The 26,344-nt window shown below is 37.9% G+C and overlaps 2 protein-coding genes and 1 long non-coding RNA gene across 15 annotated transcripts in view; 1 reads left to right on the forward strand and 2 right to left on the reverse strand.

The window, feature by feature from the left end:
• The window catches only part of kcnq5a (potassium voltage-gated channel, KQT-like subfamily, member 5a), a 101,311-nt gene extending 85,665 nt beyond the window's left edge, over positions 1-15,646 (reverse strand). For all 8 annotated transcript variants that reach the window (XM_058385725.1, XM_058385720.1, XM_058385723.1 and 5 more), the window contains exon 1: positions 15,354-15,646. In XM_058385725.1, the coding sequence (XP_058241708.1) occupies positions 15,354-15,646 (293 nt within the window). The remainder of the gene's footprint in view (positions 1-15,353) is intronic.
• Positions 15,647-16,042: 396 nt separating this feature from the next.
• On the forward strand, positions 16,043-22,262 carry LOC131350813 (uncharacterized). Its single transcript, XR_009204315.1, has 3 exons — positions 16,043-16,183; positions 16,714-16,832; positions 18,019-22,262. It is a non-coding gene; the product is annotated as an uncharacterized LOC131350813 (long non-coding RNA).
• Positions 22,263-23,205: 943 nt separating this feature from the next.
• LOC131350810 (regulating synaptic membrane exocytosis protein 1-like) overlaps positions 23,206-26,344 on the reverse strand; it is a 64,252-nt gene continuing 61,113 nt past the window's right edge. For all 6 annotated transcript variants that reach the window (XM_058385712.1, XM_058385711.1, XM_058385715.1 and 3 more), the window contains 3 exons: positions 26,237-26,338; positions 25,961-26,100; positions 23,206-25,868 (listed from right to left, as the gene is read on the reverse strand). In XM_058385712.1, the coding sequence (XP_058241695.1) occupies positions 25,656-25,868; positions 25,961-26,100; positions 26,237-26,338 (455 nt within the window). In that variant the 3' untranslated portion in view covers positions 23,206-25,655. The remainder of the gene's footprint in view (positions 25,869-25,960; positions 26,101-26,236; positions 26,339-26,344) is intronic.

Genomic DNA, 26,344 nt, shown 5'->3' on the forward strand with positions numbered 1-26,344 from the left:
CTGTTCATTGCTGGTATCAAATCAACAGTGATCCTGAATATAGCATCAGTGCAATCTCTAAATGTGAATATGTGTCCCTAAGTGAATATGATCTAAAGCCCACTGGATTGATGACTGAACAGAGATGGTACAAAGCTTCTCTAGACAGCAGGCAAAGTTATGAACAGTGTGGCATGCTAACACTGGGACTGTGGTTGCACTTCACAGTTCAGGCTGTGTGAAAGACACAGCTAATAATGACAAGACAAACTGGATAGAGTGCACTTTTCAGTGAGCAGGTTTTGATTTATGTATCGTTATTCCCAGAGCACATTAGAAGCCATATGCCCCAAATGCAGAAGGCGTGTTCTGTTTACTTTGTACCATTAGGCAGAGTATTTTCCTTAATAATGAAATAAAAAATGTGATTTATAATGGAAAAAACAATGAAAGCATGACACAGGGATAAAAGGGAGAGCAAGAGCAGATAAAAGCATTGCAACTTTATGAGCTGGCCACACACTAAATTCAGCAATTACTTCAAGATGGAAAAAACCTTTGACTTCAATTCTTTTTACACTGACAAACAGCCATTTGTCATTGTTTGGGTCTCAATTAGCCAAGCAGTGAATGATAAAACCCTTTATGAAGACATGAATGCCACAGAAAGAGGCTGCAAATCTGTGTTTCTCAATCCACACTGAGTTTATATCAGGAGAAAAAGAAATATAAATCCAATAAACATTTTTTTAATCCTTGGATCTGAAAAAAACTTGTCAAACGTCTCCAAAGAGTAAATTAACCTCACCAACCAACTTAAAATCACACTATTACCACCCTCTGGCCCCCTAAAACCAAACACACTAGCAAAAAAGAAAAGAGGAGATGCCTGATTAGTCACCGTTGGACATGTTCATCTTCATATCATTCACAGCAATGCATCCAGCATCAGATCACCTTCATTCCAGCCCTGCAATTAATGTTGAATTTATAATAACCATCTGTCAAACACTGGCTTAGAGGGCACAAAATAACAACCAATAGTTTTATGGCTTCCTGCCCAAATGTTAGAGTATTTAGGCTGCAGACGAGATGCTTTACAATGAGAAACATGTAGCATTAAAAATATCTTCTTCATCAATCCCAGCCCAAATGGTCTGAGGTTTGATTAATAGCTTTGAATGGAAATGAAAAAGTTTGACATGACATGACTAATTGTGAGAGGTTATTAGTAAGATAATGAGAAAATGAGTGTTTACAGAGTAGTTATAGCTCTCGTCTATGCAGGATAGAGATACCTTAAGCACTTGCATCATAGACTCCTTCAGCACTGTAGAGAACTGTGAGCAAAACTGATAAACTGCTTTTACTTTAAGCAAACCAACCAAAAAAGCATCCAATTAAATACAATTAAGAGGCTTTTAAGAATGTAGGAATGTAGTAGCACTGCCTTTTTCTAGGTAAATTAAGCTATTGTTGTTGAGTACCCCAGGAAAAAAAAATCCTGGGCATTCCTGGTGGTATAAGAGAAAAGCACCATCATTAAGAGAGCAAGGTCAAATCCTGATAATGGCTCAGCCAATAACACAGTTCAAGAAATTGGCCCTGTTCCCTGGGTCGGATGGGTATTAATCTTTCAGTCAGTGCAACAATAACGAATTGTGGCCATTTGTATGCTCATACACACAGAAGACAACAAGTAGCACCTTCCTCAGAGTATGTTCAGATGCCCTGTGAGATGTGGAGTTGAGTGTGTGTGGGAATGTTCTTTTAATCCCACTCCCACTAGTTTCCAGAAGAGTTCTGGCTAGTCCTGTCCATTCCTGCACTTATTTTGGTTTCCACCCACCCATAATATTTATGGACAAACTTAGTCATTTCAAATTTTCAAAATATAAACAAATTAGTCATTTATTAACCCTGACCAAAATAAACCAGTAACTGCATCGTACAGGGCCACATGAGCAACTCTCATGCTGCCATGTTAAGGAAAACACCTCTCTTTGTTCTATTATCTTTATATCAGGGGTCTTCAATACGTCACCCTCCAATACAACCCACTTCTGAGTACCTCACTTACAGTTTTACAGAATATGTACAAATTGATGCAATCAAATTGACTTAATAAACCCCTGCCCTTTTCTGGCGTTGTACCGAAATCTGACTCCCTGAACAAATGATATTTCTACATGCATGCATGCGCATCACCGTTCATCAATTGATTTAACACACAGCTAGCACCAAGACTGTACATGGAAGCGTTATATAAACTTAAGCAGAAATTGAAGTAGTCTGGATAAAGGATGAAGAAAACAAGGCAGATCCATTCAACTTGGAGGCTGCTGGGGATTCGGCAGCATTAGGAATAAAGCTACTATACTGCTAAAGCAAAACCGGTGAATGAATCTCCTGCTGCACGAAGGTGCAGGACAAGTAGACGTTTCTTATAGTGCAGCTGGTGTTTTGTATGAAAATACTGTCTATTATTTCCCATGGCATTTGGATATTAATGCCATAAAAATACTATTGTTTATTCACTTTTCAGATCTCTGATTACCTTTAATATCAAAGGTGTTCCTTTTCTTATGAAAAGAGTCTTTTTCAGTCTTGCACAGAACATCAGGGTATGTGCCAGGAGACTTGTAAGTAACAATTTGCAGAAAATCGATGTGAATGAACGAACATCTGACAATAATAACTGACAAAATAGCTTATTCAGCTGGTTTGGTTTAGAGTAATAAGCTATGTAAATAAATGTTACTAATAATATAATATGAGTAGCTCTTAGCCACCTTCATTTTGTAAAGGGTTTGAGAGCCACGCATTATATCAATGCATATCTATATCTACATGGTTTTCTGTAATCTTGAGGTCCAAGTGCTAAAAGAGCATCTGAAATGTATGACTCTAGGGACTCAAGGCTAAAAATGGCAGGTGCCTAATAAAAGAAAGCCACCTGCTGCTCTACAACTACACAGCAATCAAGCACAGTTTATTCTCGTTAGTTATTAAATCCCTCACAAAATGTACCTGCTCTATTTATGCTAAATTTCCTTCTTCACACCTTATTAAAATGCTCTGTAGGGCATTAAAATAACCACTGAAATAAAATTAAAAAACAACCTACGTCCTCGTGAAGTGGTGTGTCAGTATAAACAAATCGAGCAATAAAAGAAACTGCTGGCTAGACAGCATCTCACAGAGAGATAATACACCACTGAGAATTTCATGTGTAACCATGAGAACTGGGGAGAAACTGGAACATCGTCAGACATCCTGATCAGAAAAGAGCATCGCTGTTTCACGTGCCACTGTTTCACGTACCTCTCCATTCGATTTCTCGATTTCTCATGAGAGATATTAACAGAGCCATATCTAAATGTTATTTTACCTCCTTTTTCGTTTTGAAAAATGTACTGACATAAAGATGCCATAATTGTTTGTGATAATAAATGATAGACAAAACAATTATGCAAAATAAGTTGTGAACAGTACCCTGTAATTTGTGTCTTGATATAATCTTCTGTAATTGATACAACAACCTGTACTTAATGTTTAACATTAGAAGTGTTGGATCAGAAATTTTGACAATCAGACATTTGAAACGTCTGACTGCAGAATCTTCCTTGCTATGATACAAACAAGGAACACAAAAATAAGTCAAACATCAGATTCATAAACACGCACACAGTTACTGTACAAATTAACATTGATATTTATGTACTTCAGTTTGATTTGTACAACTTCCAATTATATGACTGCGTACGCCATAAGCATCCCATTATGTCCTCTGGTTAAAGTGAGGCATTTCTTTTCACAGAGAGAGAGAGAGAGATGGTAAATGACATGACCTCAAATTAAGACAAAAAAGAAATCACTTAAACAGAAAATAAACAAATAATACATAATGTTGAGGTGTCTATTTTTGGAAGAAGTGATTAAAATTCAACATTACAAAATCAACAAATAACACCAGCCTCAAATCACTACTTAAGACTCAGCTTGGCTAGAAAATTACTTTTTTCCTACCAAATTTCCCATTTGGCAAAGCATTGTGTGCATACATGTGTGTGTGTGTGTGTGTGTGTGTGTGTGTGTGTGCGTGTATGTGTGTGTGTGTATGTGCAGTGTCCCACTCACATTTAGCCCCAGTGTCCCTGTCACTGTTTGCTCCTAGAACATGGAGAATGGGACATATGTCCAAAGCCACCAGTGGCTGGAGACCATCACCGTGTTTCCTGTGGGCCTGTGGCCGCTCACTGCCAGTCAGAACCCCACTATAACAGACACCCCCACCTCTGCAACTCTGCAAAACTTCTGGCTTTTATCTGATCACAGGTGCCTCCACTAATGGCTTAATGTTTCCTCTGTCCTTTCAATCGGTACGTTTCCATTTTCTCTTTAATGTCTGATTCCCACGCGCTTAAGTATACAGTGGCCTGTCAGAGACATCATCATGTGTCTCACGTTGGTAAGGCATTACTTCCTTTACATGGTCATTGGCAACAGGACAGAATGTACTTCATGTACTGTACTGCAGGCACTTCATGAGGCATGTTGTCATTCTTCATATTTTTAAACTGGACAGTTGTCCCTGGTGAGGTTTGTCTATTACTTTGAGGCTAGGCTTTCAGTATCCAGAACTTCGGAGGCTGGGGTTGAGCCTTGGGCTGTAGCCTCAGCTGAGAACATGTTTAGTGGGCTGGGTGGTCCAGCTGTTGTACTGGGAAGCACAAATAAGAGTAAGGACCTCTCAGATCTAAGCTTGGTGGCCCAACACAAACAGGAGCAGGAATGTGGAGCTCCAGCAGACTAATATGAGTGCCTGAGCAGAGTAAGATGCAGAAAGCAGATATCAAGTGCCTCGTAGCCTCATACTTGGGATTATGAGTAAATAAAAGTTATATATAAATCTCTCATAAAAAAATAATAATAAAAAAAATCTTAATTATCCAATAAAACCTATTATGACGCTTGGTTTTCCATCTTCAGCTGAGTGCCAAGAACAATAATTCTATTTCACAATCCTCACCAGAGCACAAACACACTCTTTCAATCTTTCAACAAATCCAAAATGCAATTTTGACTATATTAAACCCGTGTCGCTGTGTAGATTTAAAAACTAGACATAGAATCTACATTCTAAATGGGAAGCAACACTATAAAATCTAAATGTGTGCAAAAAGAATAACGGACAGATGGTCCCCCTTGCTCTCTAGTCTCTTAGTCTCTACATAAAAGATTGGATACTGTGCTGATTTTGCATTTAAACAGCGTCTGCCTTGCATGTAATAGGAGCGTAGTTTGGACTCTCTGCTAGATATTTTTAGATGAAGTATTTTGCATTTTAGTAAACCGTTATTTGAGATGTATATCGTTTTAGTTCATTCTCAGGGATACAACATGTCCCTGAAGTGGGCAAAAGCCTTTCTATCCTCAATATGAGAAAATGAAAACAAAACCTATTGAGCTAACTCATATTGAAATGTCAGCTGAATCCTGCTTATCATGTATAAACTGTACATTATAAACCAAAAGACAAATTACCCAAAAGCCTGCATTAAAAGCTTGCTATAATCATGAGATTATTAATGATGGCTGGTAATCCACAGCAGTGAAGCTGATTTGTAAAAGAGGTGTAAGCGAGTTTCAGGCTGCTGGAGTGAAGCTTTTAGTGACTGCTGCAGTGATACAGGCAGGGCGTCCGAGCCGAGGCCAGAAAAGAGACAGGACTTTGTGAGGGAGTTTCACTGCACAGAGTAATATGTCACATCTTATCGGTTAAGGAATTTAGCAGCGTTAACTCTCCACATTTGGAGAAGACAAAATGAACTGATTTTGTTTGGCTTGTGTAGTGTAAAATTATCAGCTCTCTGAATGCCTGGTGTTTCTCAGAGTCAGGACTTGGATCAAAAACAGATGTTGGCATGAGTTTGGTGACTAATACTGTAAATAAGGGTTTTTTTCCATTTTCTGGTAGCAAATTAAGAGAGGCAAATATACAGAATGGCTTTAGAAGAGTGGCATGATCATAGGATTCTCTGATTTTCACAGAATCAAAGGCTACTATCTTCAAAATGTATATTCTGTCACTGGAATATTTAGATTTCCCCCCAAACATTTATATTATTCATGAATTTATTGACCTGCACTGTCAAAATACTCTGGAAATGACCTATTAATGTTTTATAATTTAAACATATATAGTTAAGCATAACTGATAACAAAATTAATTAATTAAAAAAATCTAAATAATTCATCAATTTTATAGTGTGCTGTTTGCAATCAAAATCTAAGAAATGACAAATTTGACAGTGACAGTACTTTGTAACTATATATCCATTATATTTATTTGTTTTGAAATATATATATATATATATATGTATACGTCAACAGTTGGCTAGTTTTATAGCTATATATCTACGTCTATCTACTGACGTGATTCAGGGTAAATGTACCTTCACTATCCAGCTCCCAAATGAGATTACTTTAAATACAAACCAGACAAATAAACACAAATATGAAAAGAATATGATTTATTGCCCTTTTTCTTTTTGTATGGTCATTACATGGCTCTTTTTAATTTCCAAAATTGTAAAATTGGACCAAAATTGTAAAACTGGACCAACTCCAAATGCTATTATGGAAACTCAGCGACTGGAAATATAGCAGTGGTATTTAAAAATAATGTGTGTTTACCAGAAAGTGTTGAATGGGGGAAAACAATCTGCTACTCAGAACACCAAACTATTCTGCATGGACTTTATTTTCCAAGTATTTTATATACGCAGTATATAAAAAATACTGCGTATTTTATATACGCAGTATTATACTCAATAATTAATAATACTTAATTAATATATTATATATAAAATATATTATTTGAGAGAATATCTATATTGTAAAAGGTAGACTTTTCAACAATTTATAACAGACTGATATAAGACGTTGCCCGTATGCAGGCATTGGGCACAGATTATTTCAGTCATAGACTTTGATGTATGGTACACAGTTTTGCTGCCAGTTCCTTTTAATGTTGTTACTCTTTATCAGACACCGTATAAAAGGATAACAAGCCAGACTAAATAAGCTGATCCTGATGTTCCTGATTACAAATGGAAAAGCTAGCATTGTTAAATATATCTCATTAGCAGTTAAGCATATGTGCAAAGATTCCATCCTCACTGCACATCAAAGCGAGTTCATGAAAAATCACCACAACAAAAGCAGAATCTTGAAAAGGCCAATAAAACGTCTGTGTTCATGACACCACAGCTCTCTTTTTACTCTTCCCTGCTTGCAAAAGAGATTAAAAGAAGGCAGACTATTTAATGTTTGAACAAATTTCCAACAGGAATCGGGCTGAAAGTGTTACATTATTTTCCTTAGTGTAGTAATATGTACATTAACAACCCACACTAGTTAAATCTCAGGAGCACACACTGACACTTAAGACAAGGGAACATTTGTGGTGAGTTTAAACCATGGACTCTATCACAGCAAGAACATAATGTACTGTAACGTAGTTCATGCTGATCCTCTGGACACCCGAGTATTTAATATTGGTAATGGAAACAAAGCCATAAAAACATCACTTCAAGGGACACGTCTGGAAAATCAAAAATTAGAAAAGAGAATTACTCCTAATACTTTCTTATCTCAGAAAGAGAGTCTGCTTCCATTGTGCTCCTGTAATGTTTAAAAATAAAATACCAAAATACTGGATATTTTATGTTTGATTTCATTTTTGAGAGTCAGAACTGCAAAGAGAAATGTACTTGTCTCATTCAAACATCACTAGCATGCCATAATCAAAGCAGCGTGCTAGAATAAATTGGAACGCAGCAAAACTTCCTCCACATGTGCTGTTGCGGAATAGCTTTATAACTGCATCTGAAAAACTCAGTTTTGGTGAAGAAAAGGGTGAGGCACCAATCTGTCAGCAGGTTCACTGCTCCTCCTGCCTCTCATATGCTGGACCACTGTGCATATTCACAGTGCCTTGCTGATTCAGACTAACAGGAACTTACATACATTTGATAAAATTCATTGCATAGTGATGTTTCTTTGTGATTTACAAAGGCAGAGTAAGATTTTATAAAACTATTAGAGCTATTATGAGGGAAAGAAAAAAACGTCATTATATCTCAAACTATTTCCAGGTTGGCAAGGCGCTGTTTGGGAGCTGAAAGTCAGCTCTTTTTGGTGAGCAGAGACAAATGATCTGACTCACTAACAGAGCCAGAATTTCCATCACTAGTAGTTGTAGCTCACATTCATGAGCTCCTGACTAAAGACATTCCAGTTCACACTCTGTTATATGACTGAAAAAAGAGACTATTATGTGTTTTTTTTTCAGTAGATGATCTAAATATGGTTAAATCCACAACTGCGTTTCATATCTGCACTGCTACCTTTAATTTAACTTATTGTATTCTATATTTAAGTTTTTCCTACTTTCTTCTTAGTCTTATATTTTTGTCTATATATGTATGTATACATATAATTTTACATTTTATATTTTTGTGTTATCTATCTATCTATCTATCTATCTATCTATCTATCTATCTATCTATCTATGTTTCTTGTAAATATGGTAATTTAATACTTCATCCTCACAGTGGTGATGGTGTAGTCCCTAGTACAAGTCCTGATTGAATTCAATTTTATTTAAATAACACTTTTAACATTGGACATTGTCACTAAGCAGCTTTGCTGGAATCTGGATATAAAATTCTAAATTTAAATGTAAAATTATCCCTAAAAAGCAAGCTAAGAAGTAAAAGTGAGAAGGAAATACTCCCTGATGAAGAGGATGAAGTAAATGTTGAGACTATTTGTGTTCACTGTCCAAAGTGCTGCACCCTAATAACGATGCTATGTAGCAGGGTACACGTTACTGTCTGTTGATCTGCTCTGGGTTCTCTGGTTTCACTTGCTGCCCTCCAAGAAACTTGCTAATAGATGTATTAAGCAAAATTGCCTTTAGATATGAATGACTGTGCAAATATGTGTGCATGTGACTTCCTTGAATGGGGTAGTGTCCCATCCAGGTAGGCTTTGGGTCCATTGGAACACTGAGCAGGATAAAGCAGTTACTGAATATGAATAAATGAAATTAAAGTGGCTATGAAAGGCACAAACTGCAAAGGTATGCATATTTTTCTGGAAAAGCACACTGGATTTATATATATATATCTTCAGTAAAGGGGTAAAATATTGTGTTCTCTTAATGTTATTTTACTGACTGACCATTAAAGGCTGTAAGGCAAAAACACTATAGAGAGTACTACATGAAACATGCAGTATACAATCATGATTAAACACCAGCACTGTTATAGAGTTCACCTTTAAAAAGTGTTGTTCCATTCTTTTAAAGCAGTAGAAACCAAACAATACTGCATTCATAGATACTGTAAAAAGGAAAGAAAATTTTCAGTAATGCTTATAAACTATATTCCATGCTGTGTATTCTCTTTTATATGCTGTCAAAGCTGAGTACAGCCCTGCCCATGGGATTTCAGCTCTGTCTAATGTCAGGTGCCCCTTGAGGGGATCAAACAGTGGCGCTCTGAAGAGATTTTCCTTCCACTATTCATACTCCCCCAGGAACACAGGAATGACACCATGTTTATCACCATCTCTTTGCACATATTCATAATCTGTAATTTGTTTGAGTGTGTCTCAGATCTTTTTTTTTCCATTGAATAAGAGCCAGTGCTGGGTTTAACACACCTTTTAACTGTGAGAACTAGCAGCTTATGTTTTATTTCGAGAGACATGTTTTGACTATGATAGCAGTGGGAACCATCACGAATGAAAGAATCTGCACTGGTTAAAGTCAAAGTGATCACATCAAAGTGGCCAGTGTTCTCATGGCTCACAAAATGATCATCCTATGCAGTCAACAGTCCCAACCACATAGTCATTAAAGACAAAACAGCATTATCAGATGACGGCCATGGATAGTACTCGCTTGCATAAATGGAATGACAGGAAACATTTACCATCACCAAAACAGGATCTATAAACCACTGTAGATCTGCAATTTCATCTTTTCTGAAACTGTTTTTGAGCACTGAAAATTGTTTTTCTAAAGCACTCTCCAACACACCATGTGCAAAGACACTCATTCAGACCTGGGGCAATTTAGCTTAGCTAGACCGCCTACAGGGCAGGTTTTTGGGAGATGGAAAGAAACCAGAGAAACCAGAGGAAACCAGCATGAACATGGGGAGACGATGCAAAGTTCTACAGAGACAGTAATCCAAGCTTTAATCTAAACCTACGACCTTGGAGCTGTGAGTCAGCAACACTACCCACCCAGAGGGTGAGTTATTGTAACTCATTCTTTGACAATGGTTCTGTGGACAATAACTGTGTACAATATAAAAGCTGCATCCTAGTGTGTTAGACAAAGTATGTTGTACTTACTGCTGTATGGCAGACCTCTGTGTGCTCAATGCTGTTATACAAACTATATAAAAGGACTTATTTTTATAAAGAAACACTTGACTAGGGTGTAGCACATCAAACTGTTTAAACTGCATGAACTGCATAAACTTCCTGGTCAGGTAATGAATGCAATCTTTTAAACAGTCAAATAGATATTTGTATTCTAACTGTTGGGGCAATGAGAATCACCTGAATAACCCTCTTGTGCATGGGAATATGCATGCTTAAGCTTTCGATTAAAGTCATGAAATGACATATGTTGCAGTATTTGCAATAAATATAATTCTCTTTCTTCTTGCCTTATACACACATGCTGAACCACATGTACACCATATGGAGCCGCTTAACTGTTTGTGACTATGGTCAGAGCTACAGATGACCTGTGTGCCACAGCGTCATTTTGGTGCTAGCTTCGAGTTGGGCTTCTTGTGAATTAGCTCTATGAGTTTTTGCTCAGTATTGGCACATATTGTTCTTCTTGCCCAAGGCTTGGGTTCTGCCTGACCATCAACATTGCCTCTGATCATTTCATGTCACTGTTAACAAAGCCTGTGAATATGTCACTAGTGTGGTTGAGTGGTTCTCCCTTGCCATACTGCTTCTTATCCAGATCCATAAACCTAAAATTCTTAGTTATATTAAATGAAATAAATGTGTGTTGCTCTAGAGGAAGGTGTCTACAAAATGCCGTAAATGTATGCGGAAGTGGGTGGTCGGCCTGAGCTACCAACCTAAACACTCTACTGCTGCATCAGGCAAGTGTTAGTGAAAAGTTTTGGATAGAAATGCAAAGAAATAAAAAGTAAACGGTTTTCAAAGGATATAAGAAGTGGTATACAAAGAAATAACACTCACTGGTCTCAGAATATGGGGTCTTTGCTGAGCTGGTCTAAGTTAATTCACCATTTATTAGACAGATAATGTTTAAATGTAATGGCTGTTAAAAGCTCAGAATTATTTTAGACAATAGCACTCTTTTACACCATCAAAGTGGCATTTGGCTTTCTGTAAATCAGCCCTTTTAAAAGTGCCCTTTTTCTAATTCCAAAACAGTGAAAAACACAGAGTTCTTAATTATTTTGCTGGGTTTTTATAGTGTTGGCACATATTACAAAGGTAGCACTGGATAGAAAAATACAAACTTACTTCGTTTTTGAAATATGATCATTTGTGAAAGCAACACAGCATGTGCATGACATGCCACAGCTGCTCACTTATTCTATTCATTTTACACGCATCAAATATGCAGAGACTGGAGCATTCCTTTCTGTGTTTCCATGCACTGGTTTAGCATAAAATGCCCAAGTTTTGTATAAAGTACAAAGGTCTCTTCTGACTGTGTGATTATTACAAACACACATACAATACCAGTGTATATAATCACAATATAATCGCATGAACTTTATCCACATGCAAAAAGCACTGTGTTTACATAACCTTCTTAACCAATAACATGATCTATAAGTCTAAAATCTCACCTGTCTGACTGGTTATGTTCTATTACCTATCAAAAAGTTCAAAAAGTTAAAATAATACCTTTATTTAGGGTACATGAATTTTTGTTTTTAATATGCACTGAAGACATTTAGTTTTGAGATCAAATGATGAATATGACATGATTTTCCTGATATCTACAACTAGATGTGTTAAACACCTTAGAACAAACTTAGAACGTTGAACCCAGCCACTTTTTGAGTGGTCAAAATTATTGGAACATGCGACAGCCGGGTGTTTCTATTGCCCAAGTGTGACATTAAATTGATTAAACAATAAATAGCCTTGAATGTCTTCTCTTGGTTTGAACCCTGGGTTTCACCTGTGAAAACTCTATTTGTTGATAGAAAAGTATAAACCATCATCTAGACCAGAGAGCTGTCTATACAAGAAAAGCCATTTTGAAACTGAGAAAAGACTGAAAATCCATTGCACAAGCATTAGGCCTAGCCAATGCAACAACTTAAATGAAATTGTATTGAACTGAATTAAATTTGATGGCAGAAACATTGTGAGAGCTGTGAAGAAACCCCCAAAACACCAGTCAGTGACTCAACAGGGGCAAAGGTCTCACAAGCCACCGTTTAAAGTCTTCAAGAGGAGAACTATAGAGATCATATCACAAGATGCAGGCCACTCATCAGCAGTAAGAATCAAGAGGCCAGATTGTAATTAGCAAAGAAGAACAGAGATGAGCCACAAAAGTTCTGGGACCAAGATTAACCTCTACCAAAGTGATGGAAAGTGTGGAAAATATGGAGAAAGCAAAGACTACTTAAACATTTGGTGGTCTGTCATGTTCTAGGTTGTTTAGCAGGTCTAGATATAAATATCAGTAAATGAAAGCTGAAATTCTTTCATGTTCATACATTTCATTTTCATCTTTTGATCTCAATTCCAAATGTCCTCAGTGTATAGCAAAAACAAATGATTTGGCCTTTCGGTTCATATAGTTTCAGAGGTTATTGTGTATACTAACTCCATCCAAGAGGGATAACCAATCCTCCTGCCCACAAAAACAGAGACACAAAGTAGGAAATGATTTGCTTCTACTCTTTGCTTTATTACATGGAGCACAAATATAGACCACAATCATGTCAGTCTCTGTCATATTCTTATGTTTGGTCGATCTGGGAGAGAAACATGCACTATAATGGATAAACCCTTTCATCTCCTACATAATTGTGATGCAAGCAATGTATTAATAAGAACAGATTTATGTACAGGCATGAGATGACTAAAGAAGTGGTATGAATATTATAGATTTATAGGAAGACCATCAGTGTTTGTTCAGCACAGCATGATGGCTAGCCTCAGTGAGCACCAGTGACTGATATTACACTTGGCTGTAATAAGAGAAATTCCTGCAAATATCATAACAACCTGCAGAAATATTCTCATGTATCTGTGCACAAATCAGGTGTTAATGTTGGGACATGTGCTTAGCTGTAGTCCTTCAGGCACTGTGAATGGATAAAGTTAATATACTAATATAGTCTTCAAGTTCTAAAGCTGAAACAGACTTCGGTTCAGTTGTTTTCACATAGCTAATTTGGTTTGTCTAGTTTCAGTTCCTTGCTGTTCCAGACGTTGACATGACTTTCACATTCAAGCAGTTTTAAGATTATTGCTGAGTATGAACACTTTTAAAACAAGGTGATTTTCGTTCTCTGGAGCAAAACAACATATACAGTATATTGTGAGTGTTTTCTTTTTGCAACAAAAACATAAGGACCCTAAACATATTATGAAGACTTAAACAGTGGATAAAACAGCAGATAGTAGCACCTACAATAACCAAACCAAAATGAAGAGTGTACGTATGCTAAGTTTTTCAGGTGAAAAACAATACAGTGAATAAAATACAGCAATTTGCTACATCTTTGGTACCAACATGCTCAAAGAGTATATCTGCATCTAATGAAATGAATTTTGCTTTTAGCTTTGTCACTGGTTTCCCATCTTGTGTTTCTTCATACAGTTATCTAACTGCCTCATAGCCTTACAACAAAATCAAGCCTCACTAGCACTACTATAAACACACCTCTTTTTTAAAAACAGTTTAGAATACTGTAATCACTAATAAAACATCCAAAGCATCATTGTAGTTTAACACGTAATACAGCTTTATGTCAATGAGCTCTGTTGACTGAGAAACCACTGCTTGTTTGTTTTTCTTGGTCAGTTATATTTTTGATAAAAGTGTGATGGTGTGGGATGATGTGGTCACTGCAGATGTAACAACTTAACCTCTGTAGCCTCTGCTGTGCTGTCTGCACAAATAAAACAACATCCTGCCTTCCAACCCCTTTCAGCGCCCCAATCATACCAGCCAAGTGACAGATCGCCTCCCCTGCTCACATTACACAGCAGCTTGAAGAACTCTTTTAAAAGGAGGTTTGCAGAAAGTCAAAATATTTTGCCACCAGTGTAGAAAAAGGCAAAACAGTGCTTGCTTTCACTACAAACAGATCCTGATTATTGAATGACCTTTCCTAGTATTCATGTGCACTAAAGCAGGAATGAAATGAATGCATGAGTGTCTAATCTAAACTCAGGATTGTGGTGTCTGAGCATTAGATAATAGGGTAATAAACAGCTATGAAAACTCTTGCATGAGTGCTAGAAGCACTAGAAGCACTATAGCATTATGGATGCTAATATATACATACTAGTGAGTGGAGTACAATGACAGGACTATGATCAGATGCATTACGTGCATTTATACAGCTAAAATTAGGGATGCACTGATCATATTTTCAATATGATACCAAGATCAGAGCTCTGATTAACAACCCATACCACATTCTGACAAGTCACGCCTTATGTTTAAGACAGGATCTGTGTGTTCAGTCAACACACATGTTCATAACATCAAATGAATAAAATAGTAACTGAATCAACATGAAAACTGGCCTACATCCAAAACTTTATTTCAGGCCAGTATCTGTACTATTATTCTAGTATTCTAATACTGAGTATGTCAGTGGTGCATCTCTAGCCAAGAAACCTTTTGAAAGTGTTGACATGGACATGTAACATAAGTCCTCCTAATACATTTTGTTTTTGGACTGGCCACTGCATTGACTCCAGGAAAAGTGCAGTACTCCCCATCACAGCTGCTGTAGTGAAATGAAACAGTGCAGCATTTTTTACTGCATTTTTTCTATGCAAAAAAAATGTATAGAAAGGCCTGGTGAAAATAGTTCTTAATATCCCAAGCCTTAATTGACATTAACATTGTGTTCACACAAACTTGTGTCAAAAATAAATACAATGCTGTGTAATATCACGTTATATAAAAGACACCATATTCGTTTTACATGGTGTTATAAATCTGTGCGCACTAATTCAACAGGTGAGAGCTGCACAGATTGATGAAGTGCAACACATGCAAATTGATCGTGTAGACAGGGGGCACTCACACGAACGCATGGTAGACGAAGGCCCAGGCGCGTGGTCTCTCTAGTACGTTGTACAGGTAGTTCTGAAGCTTCCGGTAGCGCGCGTTCCGCCGGCCGCTCTGCGCCCCGTACGCCAGCGGCTTCCCGAGCAGACTGAGACGGGCGCCGCGGGCTCTCCTCGCACTCTCGGCGTTGCTCATCGCTCCGCGTCCACCTTCCACATCCTTCAGGCCGAAGTTCTCGGCCCGGCGCCCTGGAGACGCTTTCATCCAGAGGCCAGAGGTGCTTTCGTCGCCGCCGTGGTCGCGCGGCATTGCATCGCCAGCGCCGGCTGGACACGCGCGCTTGGCACCGGCAAAGCGCGCATATAAAGTGATGTGCAACGGAGAAACTTTAAGGACAGCTTCGGTCAGTGTTCAAAATTCTCATCAGCGGGTTTGTCTTTATTAGAGCTCACCGACTTCACCGAGGTCTTCCTCTGATGCGTGTCACCTGCTTACAAGTGGCGAGCATCCGCGCTGTTCTCCGTCTGTGTGCACCAGCCGTCTCGAACCCGGACTTCTGAAGAAGTGTCACCATGTCAGTGGTAGAAATTTGATGAGGGGAGGGCACCTGCCGACACCAACGTAAGCTTCCCGTTCCCCTCCCTCTGTCCCTGAGTGTGAAAGATACTCTCTTACTCCAGCCCCAGAAACACGCACACACACGTGCGCGCGCGCGCGCGAGCGCTGAGCGGTTGCTCAGTGTACCGGCGTGCGTGAGGCACTTCAGCGGAGCTGTATCCGATATGAAGCTGCGCCACAACGCAGAAGGCGCTTCTGTCACCTCCCGTAATTTACGCAACAAATGAGGTAGGGCGTCATTCACAGATATTTAACGAAATATCACATTCCGAAGTGTTTTTGCCACCTCAGATCGACTCGTCCTGTAAATGTCCATTTATGTCAGTGTTAAAGCAGAGGGAGAGGGCCGTATACGGAGAGCAGAGCTTTTCTCTCTCTCTCTCTCTCTCTCTCTCTCTCTCTCTCTCTTAAGGCAGACATTAAGTTACGGAATAAATAACCGACCAAGTACTCGACGAATTAAACAATAAAACTAAAAACCAAGGGCGGGTTGAGTGTGTTTGAAGTATTAACATTTCCTCAATGTAAAACACTCATATATTAGTCCATAAACAAGACTTCATATAGAATAAATGAGTTACAAGCTCGTTTTACTCACTGTAGAAGCAGCGGCTTTCTCAGAGCGGATGAACTACTTTGGTCTAATTTACGAGAAGAACAAGTTAACAAAACTAGTCCATATTTAGAGAGGAGTAAATTCTCGTATGTATTTGCCTGTTAAACAGCCAGGTGTTAACCCGTGAGTGATTTTAATCAAGCTCCAGTTCCGCCATCGCCGAGAGACAGTCCCGCGCTCTCCATTCCTGCACGCAGCGGCGTTCACGCGGGAAGCTGAGCTCGTGTCACGTCGACCATGTGACCCACACGACACCAGTTGGTACAGTATACACACACACACGCGCGCACACACACACACACACACGCGCACACACACAGAAGAGAGACAGTTGCTTGCTAATTGTCTTTGAAAGGATCGTCCACTGACACTTATTAATACAACTAATGAATGCAGTGCCCAGACCTCATTCTAACCCTAACCTTAACAACCAGAGGCAACTCTTTTAAGTCTTTCCATTTTTGGTTTCATTTTAATAAAACAGCCAAATGACCCATCAAACCGGTCAGATATTCATGTCCGTTTAAACATTAAACCACCAAAACAGATATCACATACCTCATTCTGTTTAGAAGTTATACTAGTAAATAGCATGTGACTAAAAATGTAAAAAGATATGCATAAAGAAAGAAAGAAAGAAAACAAGCAAAATCAGCATGTTACTGTGTTTCTAATTTAATATAGGTTCGATTCAGCTGCCAAACTGAGCACTGTTCAGTTTCTATTTCACAGTCTATTATGGGGATTTCACACTGCTGATGTCATCATTAAACATGGTATTAGATATAGCAAATGATTTACTAATAATTGATATTATATTTATGAGCCATGCAGACATCCAGCTAATGGTAGCACAGGTCAACTCAAGGCTAAACAAAATAAATCAAACAGCTGTGAAAATGAAAACATCTTTGCATGATAAAAATATATACTTATAAGGAATTTCCTTTCAAAGGCACACAGTACTTTTTATGTGTCATCATCATAGTCTTAGATAGAGTAACAATTACATTTTCACAGCATTGTTATCCTGAACATATTTGGAAAATAAGTGTAATAGTTCTATCCCTCTTACAAGCACAGATATGTTTTTTTAAGAACTGATGTAATTGTTTAGTGATGAATCAGGATTTTGGACCATTTAAAATTCTTTAGACGTCTAATTCAAAACAGATTCTTCTTTGCTACCTTCTTCTAGAAAAGCCTAAGATTATGAAAAAAAGTACAAAGTATCGAAAGTACAAAGAATGCTAAGTTAAATTGAATAACGACTATGAATGTTTGGCGTTTTAATTCAAATAAAGAATGTCAAAATGTAAATCAAATGATTGAGAAGAAAATTCACTTAGAAGATACAAATGGGTAAAATGTCAGTGAGAAAGAGTGGCAGCAAGTTAAAAAATAATACAAGATAAAATCTTGACTGACTAACTCTTTTTGTTTTTAGAGATACGTAAAGTCTCGCCTGGGCTGAGGATGATCTTCCAGCTTTACAACAGCTTATAATTAGCATAGCAGCATACTCATATGCTTATTATAGATAATATGTAACAAACAGGCTTACACAAAAGTGATCATTCACATGAGTAATTATATACACATTTAAAAATGAGCATGCGATATTTTTAATATAGTTAATGATGTTTTCAATGGCATGGTGTTAAATGTGCCACTGCTCTTTCAGCTCTAACTTGAAGATCAGTCTTCTGAAATCATTTCGTCACAGGTTTTCATAGATGATAATGGAGATGGACAAGCCAAAGATAGGTATATTTGTGCATAAATTTTTCCATACAAAGGAAAACACTTTGCATCTCAAATTGCAGTTAAGGAAGTAGCCTTTATTTGTCACATATACATTACTCCAAAGTCAAATTCTTTCTTCACATATTCCATCCTTGGAGGTTTGGGGTCAAAGCACAGGTTCAGCCATGATGCAGAACCCCTGAAGCAGAGGGAGGGTTGGGGGCCTTGCTCACCTTGAACCTCAACCTGCTAATCAACAACCCAGAGCTTTAACCACTTGAGCCACCAGAGATCATATGGACACACGTTTCTACTTGTGGTTTTGTCATGTATAACCAAAAAAAGTGTGACTATTCAGATGTCATGACTGTGTTTCTCTGACAGCTTCCTGACAGAGGAGTGTGCTAGCAGACTCTGAGTACATGGACTGCAGATGTTGCACACAGCTAACAGAAATGCACACTCTAGTGGCCTTATTTTGTCATTACAGTTTGATATATTAAACGAGTTAGCACTTCTACGGCTGTAAGCAATTGCTGGTGGTTTCTGCAGACCAGTGGCAATTATGCTTTGGTGAACTACAACCACCCTACAGTCCATCACCTTGCTGCAGAATATTTCTATGGTGCTGAGAGATGGTGAGATCGCTGATCAGATGCTCAACAATTCTAGTCATTTGAAATAGCGTGCAGATTACACGGCCATCAGGATCAAGCCAATGGAGTATGAGTAATGAGTTCCAAAATATTAGCAATATATTAATTTGAGAAATGGAGCTCTGGAACCTTTCTATGCTTTTTTACATATTTGTACGTCTTGACATAAATCTCCACCTGGTTAAAAATGTTAGAAATCTTTTCACAGCCTTGCTTTCAATTCCCATGCAGCTTAAAAGTAGACAGAAACACAGTCGCTGCCAACCATTTTCTGGGAACTACACCTGAGTTCATTTTGTATCACTACTAAATACAGATCAGCTGACAGATAACTTCAGTACTGCATTCTGTTTAAACCCCAAACAGGAGCACAAATTATAGATTTTCTATGTGACCATCAACAAATTGTATACATGTATTGTATAGTGTGTGTGTGTGTGTGTGTGTGTGCATGTAAATAGAAATATATAATTCCAAATACTAGATCCGAGTTATCGAATCTGATTCGACCTGTGCTCAGCGGTTTGACATACTACCACAGTAGAAAATTATTTGAGCTAGGCTGTGGGAAAATATCTCAGAAGGCCAAAAATGGTAGGAATTTTTAAATATAAAAATAATACATCAAAAATACCTAACTACACAAAATTAAATCATGTACATACAAACTCTGTAACTATTGTAAAGTGAAAATATATTGTATAAAGACAATAAAATACAATTTTGTTTAATATTAAGTCTACCACTATATTCATAAGTATGCCCGATTACCATACAGAACAAGCCTGATCTCTCATGCTTACAGACCCAATGCATGTAACACACAGTGCTATTAAAAGTATTAAACATTTACCCAATTGTCAAAAGATCACAAGTGTGAATCCCGACAGTGCCACTGCCATCCATGGTAAGGAGCAAAGAGAGAAAAAAAATTGGCTGTGCTCTCCGGGTGTCACTATAAACTCATGTATGTGCGTGGGTAGATAGTACTTTCCTTCGAGTGTGTTCAGCTGCCCTGTGATGTAATGTAGCTCTGACAAAAAAAACAGATCAAATATAATACATTAGAAGTCAAAACATTCTGTGTTAAATATTCATTATCTATAGAATTAATATTATATATCAGCATTTAAAATCAATAAACTGAGAATTTGGGGAATGTCAGGTTTAAATTTTCATTGCTTGAATTGACTTTCATCAGGTAGCAAAAATACCCTTCCAATCAGATTTCAATCTCTTTGTTGTTCTTATTGTTGTTTTTATATCTTCAAATGAATACAAATGAGTTGATATGAGCACCATATGAGTAGCTAGATAAATAGATTATTAATGAGACGTGTAATACTCACTGTGTCCACATGGTGGGGTGATTAACTGATTAGTATTAATTTATTACACTCACAATACATTTACAAATATACTAAAACTTACTCTTTTTTTTTTTTAAATGAATGTTCTTACAGCTTTAAAATTACAGAGAGGTAACTAAATAAGTTATATGTTTTTTGAAAGACATGCAAAACCCCTTAAGGCATTAATCCTCAAATGAAAACAAAACTTTTGAATTGACTGAAGGGAGAATTTAATGGTCACCCATGTAATTACAATATATTATAATATAACATATTATCTGCCCTTAAGGCCATGTTCCTCAGAGAAAGGGAACGGTTTAATCTTCTCTTTACACTCACACTCATTACACTCACTGTCCACTTGACAACATGCACATACATGCAATTCTCATGTGACAGCTGTGCAAATACAGGTCAAGAGTTTCAGTTAATGTCCACATAAACATGAAATGGGGAAGTCATGATCTCACTGATTAGTTGATTGATTTCGATATTCAGCTGTCTGGATTCATTGAACCTGTACCCACTATAACCTCTTGGCTGACATAAGTGGGACCCAGTATGGCTATATGTGGCCCTGCGATGGACTGGTGATCTGTCCAGGGTGTACCCCTGCCTTTCGCCCTATGTGCGCTGGGATAGGCTCCAGCAGACCCCCGTGACCCTAATTAGGAATAAGCGGGTATAGACAATGGATGGATGGATGGATGGATGGTTTTAAAGAGTGGTTGTTTAAGTTACCGTAGACTTCCTTTGTTTGTTTGAAGACTTTGAACTCTCTTGTCCGTGAAAATCCATGAAGATGGGCAATTCCTTAAAAAAAAACATTTGGATAATTGCTGGGAACCTTAACTGAAGCTCTTGACCTGTATCTTAGCATTGATGCATTGCACTGCTGTCACCTGATTGACTGATTGGATATCTGAATGAATGAGCAGGTATATGGGTGTTGCTATTAAAGTGGCCACTGCGTGTCTATATCATCTGAGTAACTAGGTGTCTGGAAATTGGTGTCTGCATTAAAGTCTTCTCTGTAATACTAATATAGCTTAATATATTCTCTTTAATACTCAATAATCCTGATGACGGCATGTTCTTTTCCTGCTTCAAGTTAGTGAAATGATCACTTTATTGTAGCATGAATACATTTACATTAAACTACATTCATTACATTGTAAAGTGCAAAGCTCTTCCCTGGCTGTAGTAGTCATTTAAATGCTCAGTTTGATCAGCTGACTGTGGATGTGATTTTCTTTTTTCTTCTATAACAACCTCTCAACACATTGTATGCGAGATAAACCATAATAATAAAATTTTAAGACTTACAGAAGATCCTATTAGGGTTTTTGCAAGCAGGTTAAAATGGAAGCGTTATCTGTACGATAGATAAATAAAAACAACCCAGAAACACTTTTTATGACTCTTTTCATGACCAGTCATCATTCATCATGTGAAAAGGAAAATATTTAAAAGACGTTGAAAGAGCTTCATTGTTGAGGCAAGGGATAGCAAGAGCTCCAGTCACAAACAGTGCTCAGTTGGCTGCGTTTCGATAGGAATAGTATTTTAGTGGCATCTGCATTTAGATCTAGGATGCCAAGACATCAGTAAAAAGAAATGCTGGAAATTATGATTGTAAGCACATTCAATGACAGCAATGTTTGAGCAACAAAATGTCAGAATGTCAGCAAGGGTCCATGCACTTTGCCTTTCAGTTCATTGTTGGAAAGCAGATAAGCAAGTAAGGTGAAAAAAAGTTATATTGTCAGACAACTTGTCCTATGCCACCTTCTCTAAAATAAGTTGAGTGTAGACCGAAAGGTTTGGCCCTTGCTTGCATGGCTTTAGGGCCATTTATCCTTTTAAATTGCCATCTCTCTGCATCTAAATATAATGTTTTCCTGATCATCTTTAACTCATGATCTTTTCCTGGTTTCTTTCAGAATGAAAATGGCCAGTTTGAAAATGATGTCAATCATATGCTACAGTCTCCACAGTCATCATTACCCATTAGGGATAAATTAATAGATCTGTATCCTGATTTTATATATTTCTATAAAGCTGCCTTGTGACAATGCGTCCATTGTTAAAAGCACTACACAAAAATATTAAATAGAATTCAGTTTAATTTAATTAAATTTAAAAACTATATGGCCGAAAGTATGTGAACACTTGAGTGTTGAACGTCCTTTTCTAAAACCACGGGCATTAACATTGAGCTGCTCACCATTTGCTCCTCTAAGAGCCTCCACTCTTCTGGGAAAGACTTACTAGATTTTAGAACATGTGGCATGGGCATAAGTTTGTGCCTATTCAGCAACAAGAATGGAAGCTGAAGAGTAACAAGAAGGTGGTGTGCAGCCATCATTCCAGTTCATCTGTGCAGGTCACTCAAGCTCTTCCACTCCAACCTTTGCAAACCATGGGCTCATGGATCTCATATTAGGAATAGATGCATCATGATGCTGGAACATTGTCTTGATGAAAAAGGATTTGGCTAAGCCTGCTAGTTCCAGTGAAAAGATATTGTAATGCTCTGCGTGAGTCAATCTTTGTTGCAACAGTTTGGAGAAGCCATGCATATGGGTGACATGGTCAGGTGTCTATGTACTTTAAGGCGATATATGAATATCTGAACCTCCACTGCCACACCCATGTAATTTCTTCAGAATTTTAATAAAGAAAGCCTTTAGCTGGTTTTAGATATTGTTCATAGTTTAAATAATTTCATGTGATTAAAAAGTCAACACGTATTTTTTAAAATAAACTCTAGCAGCCTGCCACAAAAAGAAGGGCGTTTTAGTCAAGTTAACGAAGTGACAGAAACTGTTCAATGTACAGTAGTAGTTTAAACATGCACATACATTTTCAGAGCCACTGTTCACTGTTTTTCCACACAGTCTTTTATTTGTAAATAATAAAAATGAACTCTTGAATATAAAACATACACATCATTTGAGTAACATCTGTTGTACAAACAAGAAATGTTGCAGTGAATACTTTCTATTCTGTTTCAGTGGGACACATGAATTGTAAACAATCAGTATCCTTGAGTAATACTGACAAAGGAAAGAAGTCTGCCGTAACGGACATGAAAAGTAAACTTTTTTTATCTATTTTTTTTATCAAAACAGGATCTCATGGACTTTGTTCTAATGCTGTAACAGATAAGCAGAGGTCCCAATTATATTGATTATTTTATAGCCACATATATCTGAAAGAACCAGAACCTCTGGAGGTGTCCTTTCTTAGCCTTTGTTCCATTCAATGGAGCCAGGAGACAGAGCATTAATCTATTTCAACAGGGCCACTTTGTAAATATAAGTAAACCTTAAAGCAGACTCATATTTACAGTATGTGCATTGTTGTTTGCAACATTTACTTGGATACACTCTTTCTTAAATATATTTATATGTGTTTGTGTGTCTATATATATATATATATATATATATATATATATATATATATATATATATATAGTTTTAATTTTCATATATCATAATAATTTTCCATATATAGATAGCTCTGGTTTTATACACATTATCTAGCTTAGTTCTAGCCCCACAGTAGTAGACTACGGAGAACACCAACATCTGCAGTAAAAAAAAAAAATAAATAAATTTTAAAACAAATGAGGGCCTCATGTTTGCTCAGTACTACAGTACAGAACTTATTTATTCATAGGGTAAAAACAAACAAACAAAAAAAAAAAAAACAGAGAAAACAATTCAAAAACTCCTCATAGACATTCTGCCCCAAAATGAGGGCTGTGTGCATGGCTGAACTTGGCCAAATGCCCACACATGGAATGAATGGCTTCATTTTATTGGTTAATCTATTAATATCAAGTACGAGCAAACTGTACAAGTACATGCAACATACAAGCTGGCCTACAGTATGTGGAACTAACACACATTTATTTTAGTCTCTTTTTTCTCATCTGTCTTGTTTTACAAAATGTGCATGCAGCTTGGAACGGTTCCAGAGTCATGCTGTTGCCCATGTTGGGAAGAGAAGGTGGCAAGTTTTGGGAGGTCACCATCACAGGCCATCTCCTAAACCACCTCTCACTTACTATCACGTTCGTCCAGATGCTCGGGAAGAGAACTTGATTTCTTTATTAATTTATTATTATTATTATTATTTTTGTTTTTAAACTTAAACTACCACAAAATAAAAAATGCAAAAATAGCTGATGATAATTTGGGTGTTATAATCTTCTTTAAAATTTCGTTTAAAAAAATCAAGCATTTGTGCTTGCTTCAAAATAACTCTACTTGGATAGAAATTCAGTTTCATGGGTAGGTCCCAAAAACAGAATGAACTAAGTCAAATAACATGACTGGCTACTACCTATGTGCACGGTGCCTGTCCATAGTGACCAGTTCTCTATTTACTCTCAAGAGCTCAAAGTATATCTGAGGGCCAGTAACCTGGGAGGCCAGAAGTATTAGTGTATTTATATCAGTTGGCCATTCTAATCTCCTGGCCAGGCTGAAATAAACCTCACTCCCAGTATTGTACTGCGTGTGGTTTTGCATCTTCCTTTAAGCTTTTACAACACAACTGTCAGAATGAGCCATGTGTTCACATTCTACAAGGTGTGTGTGTAACAAATACATGAGAAAGTAAAAAAGGCAGAGCAGTCAGTCATAACTGCTGTAAACAGACAAAGGTTTTCAAGCTGGCCTCCCCTCTTACACACACCTGATCTGAGTCAGTGACACACTGACATGAGGAGAGGCCCTGCACTCAGCGTTTATGAGGAGGCGGGGAGACTCTGAGAAGACGAACCCTTGCCCTTCAACCCCTTGACCCCAGGCCTCTCCTCAGCAGAGAGGCTTCCTGTACAATTAGGCCAAGGGAGAGGCAGCGTTGTCTTCACTCTCACCGATCCACCATCACACCTCTGTCTCACATACTCTCACACACTCCTTATAAGGTAAGAAAACAGCTCCTAAATGTTACTGATTGGCAAGAAGCACTCAGGCAACCAGCACCACGGTCGGCTCCTCTCTCTCTCTCTCTGTCAGCCACATCGGATTGCTTTCAGCTGCTCGTCATTCCCTCTTTTAATTTGGGCTCGCTCATCATCTCAGCAACATGGCTAAAACAAACAGAACATGCAGTAAGGAGCAGAGTGGATCAAGGGAAATCTCAGCAATCCAAAGGCCAAAAATAAAAGAGAGAAGAAGTGATTGTCAGGCTCCAGCAAAGCTTTGATCGTGATGCTGTCCGTCTGCCTGGCTGCCCCTCTGGCGCTGTATTTTTTGCCATGGGCCTTTGCTCTATTCGGGCATGTTTTTATCTCGTGTCCTCTGTCCTGTTCACTAGGACCTGACGCCTGTTGGCCCTGAATCGAGTGATGACTGGGAAGCACGCCGAGTGAGAGGAGCTAGTGTTGGGTCCACCAATGAGGATGGGGGAAACAGTTTATACCAGCCAATCACTGTACTAGAAAGGTCCAGCTCTTCTAAAAGGATCTGTGCAACTCCCATGAAGCATTTGTGGTCCATGCGTCCATAGTCGCCCCACACTATTACCTGTCAGGGAAAACGCAACTCACATGATTTAAAACTTGTACACAAACAAACAAAAAAAGTAACTAAAAGGATCATACACTTGTGCTTCTTACCTGCAGAACTTTACCCTGCGGACTCTCCTCAAACAGAAGTGACTGCTGATACAATGGGTCAAGTGTTTTTCGTGCAATCTTGGTTTTCTTTTTGGCTTTGCATGCTCCATTATCCAGCAAGTAGACCTTGACATATGGAGCTGTGGACAGCAAACACGATCATCAAATCAATGAGACAGTAAAAGTGAATAAACTAACACTCTTCACTGTGCTGTAAAAGTTTTCAAGCTGGCCTCCACACTAACACACTCAGAAACACTATGGGAACACTTTTACCCGGCAGCGATTTGGATCCTGGTTTGGGGGTAAGGCCACGTGCCCTGATCACCTCCACCTCTAACTGCCCCTTTTTATCCATTAAGCCGATCTGAACATCTCCTGAAA

This window comes from Hemibagrus wyckioides, linkage group LG03 (genome assembly GCF_019097595.1).
Source record: "Hemibagrus wyckioides isolate EC202008001 linkage group LG03, SWU_Hwy_1.0, whole genome shotgun sequence".
NCBI classification, from domain to species: domain Eukaryota; kingdom Metazoa; phylum Chordata; class Actinopteri; order Siluriformes; family Bagridae; genus Hemibagrus; species Hemibagrus wyckioides.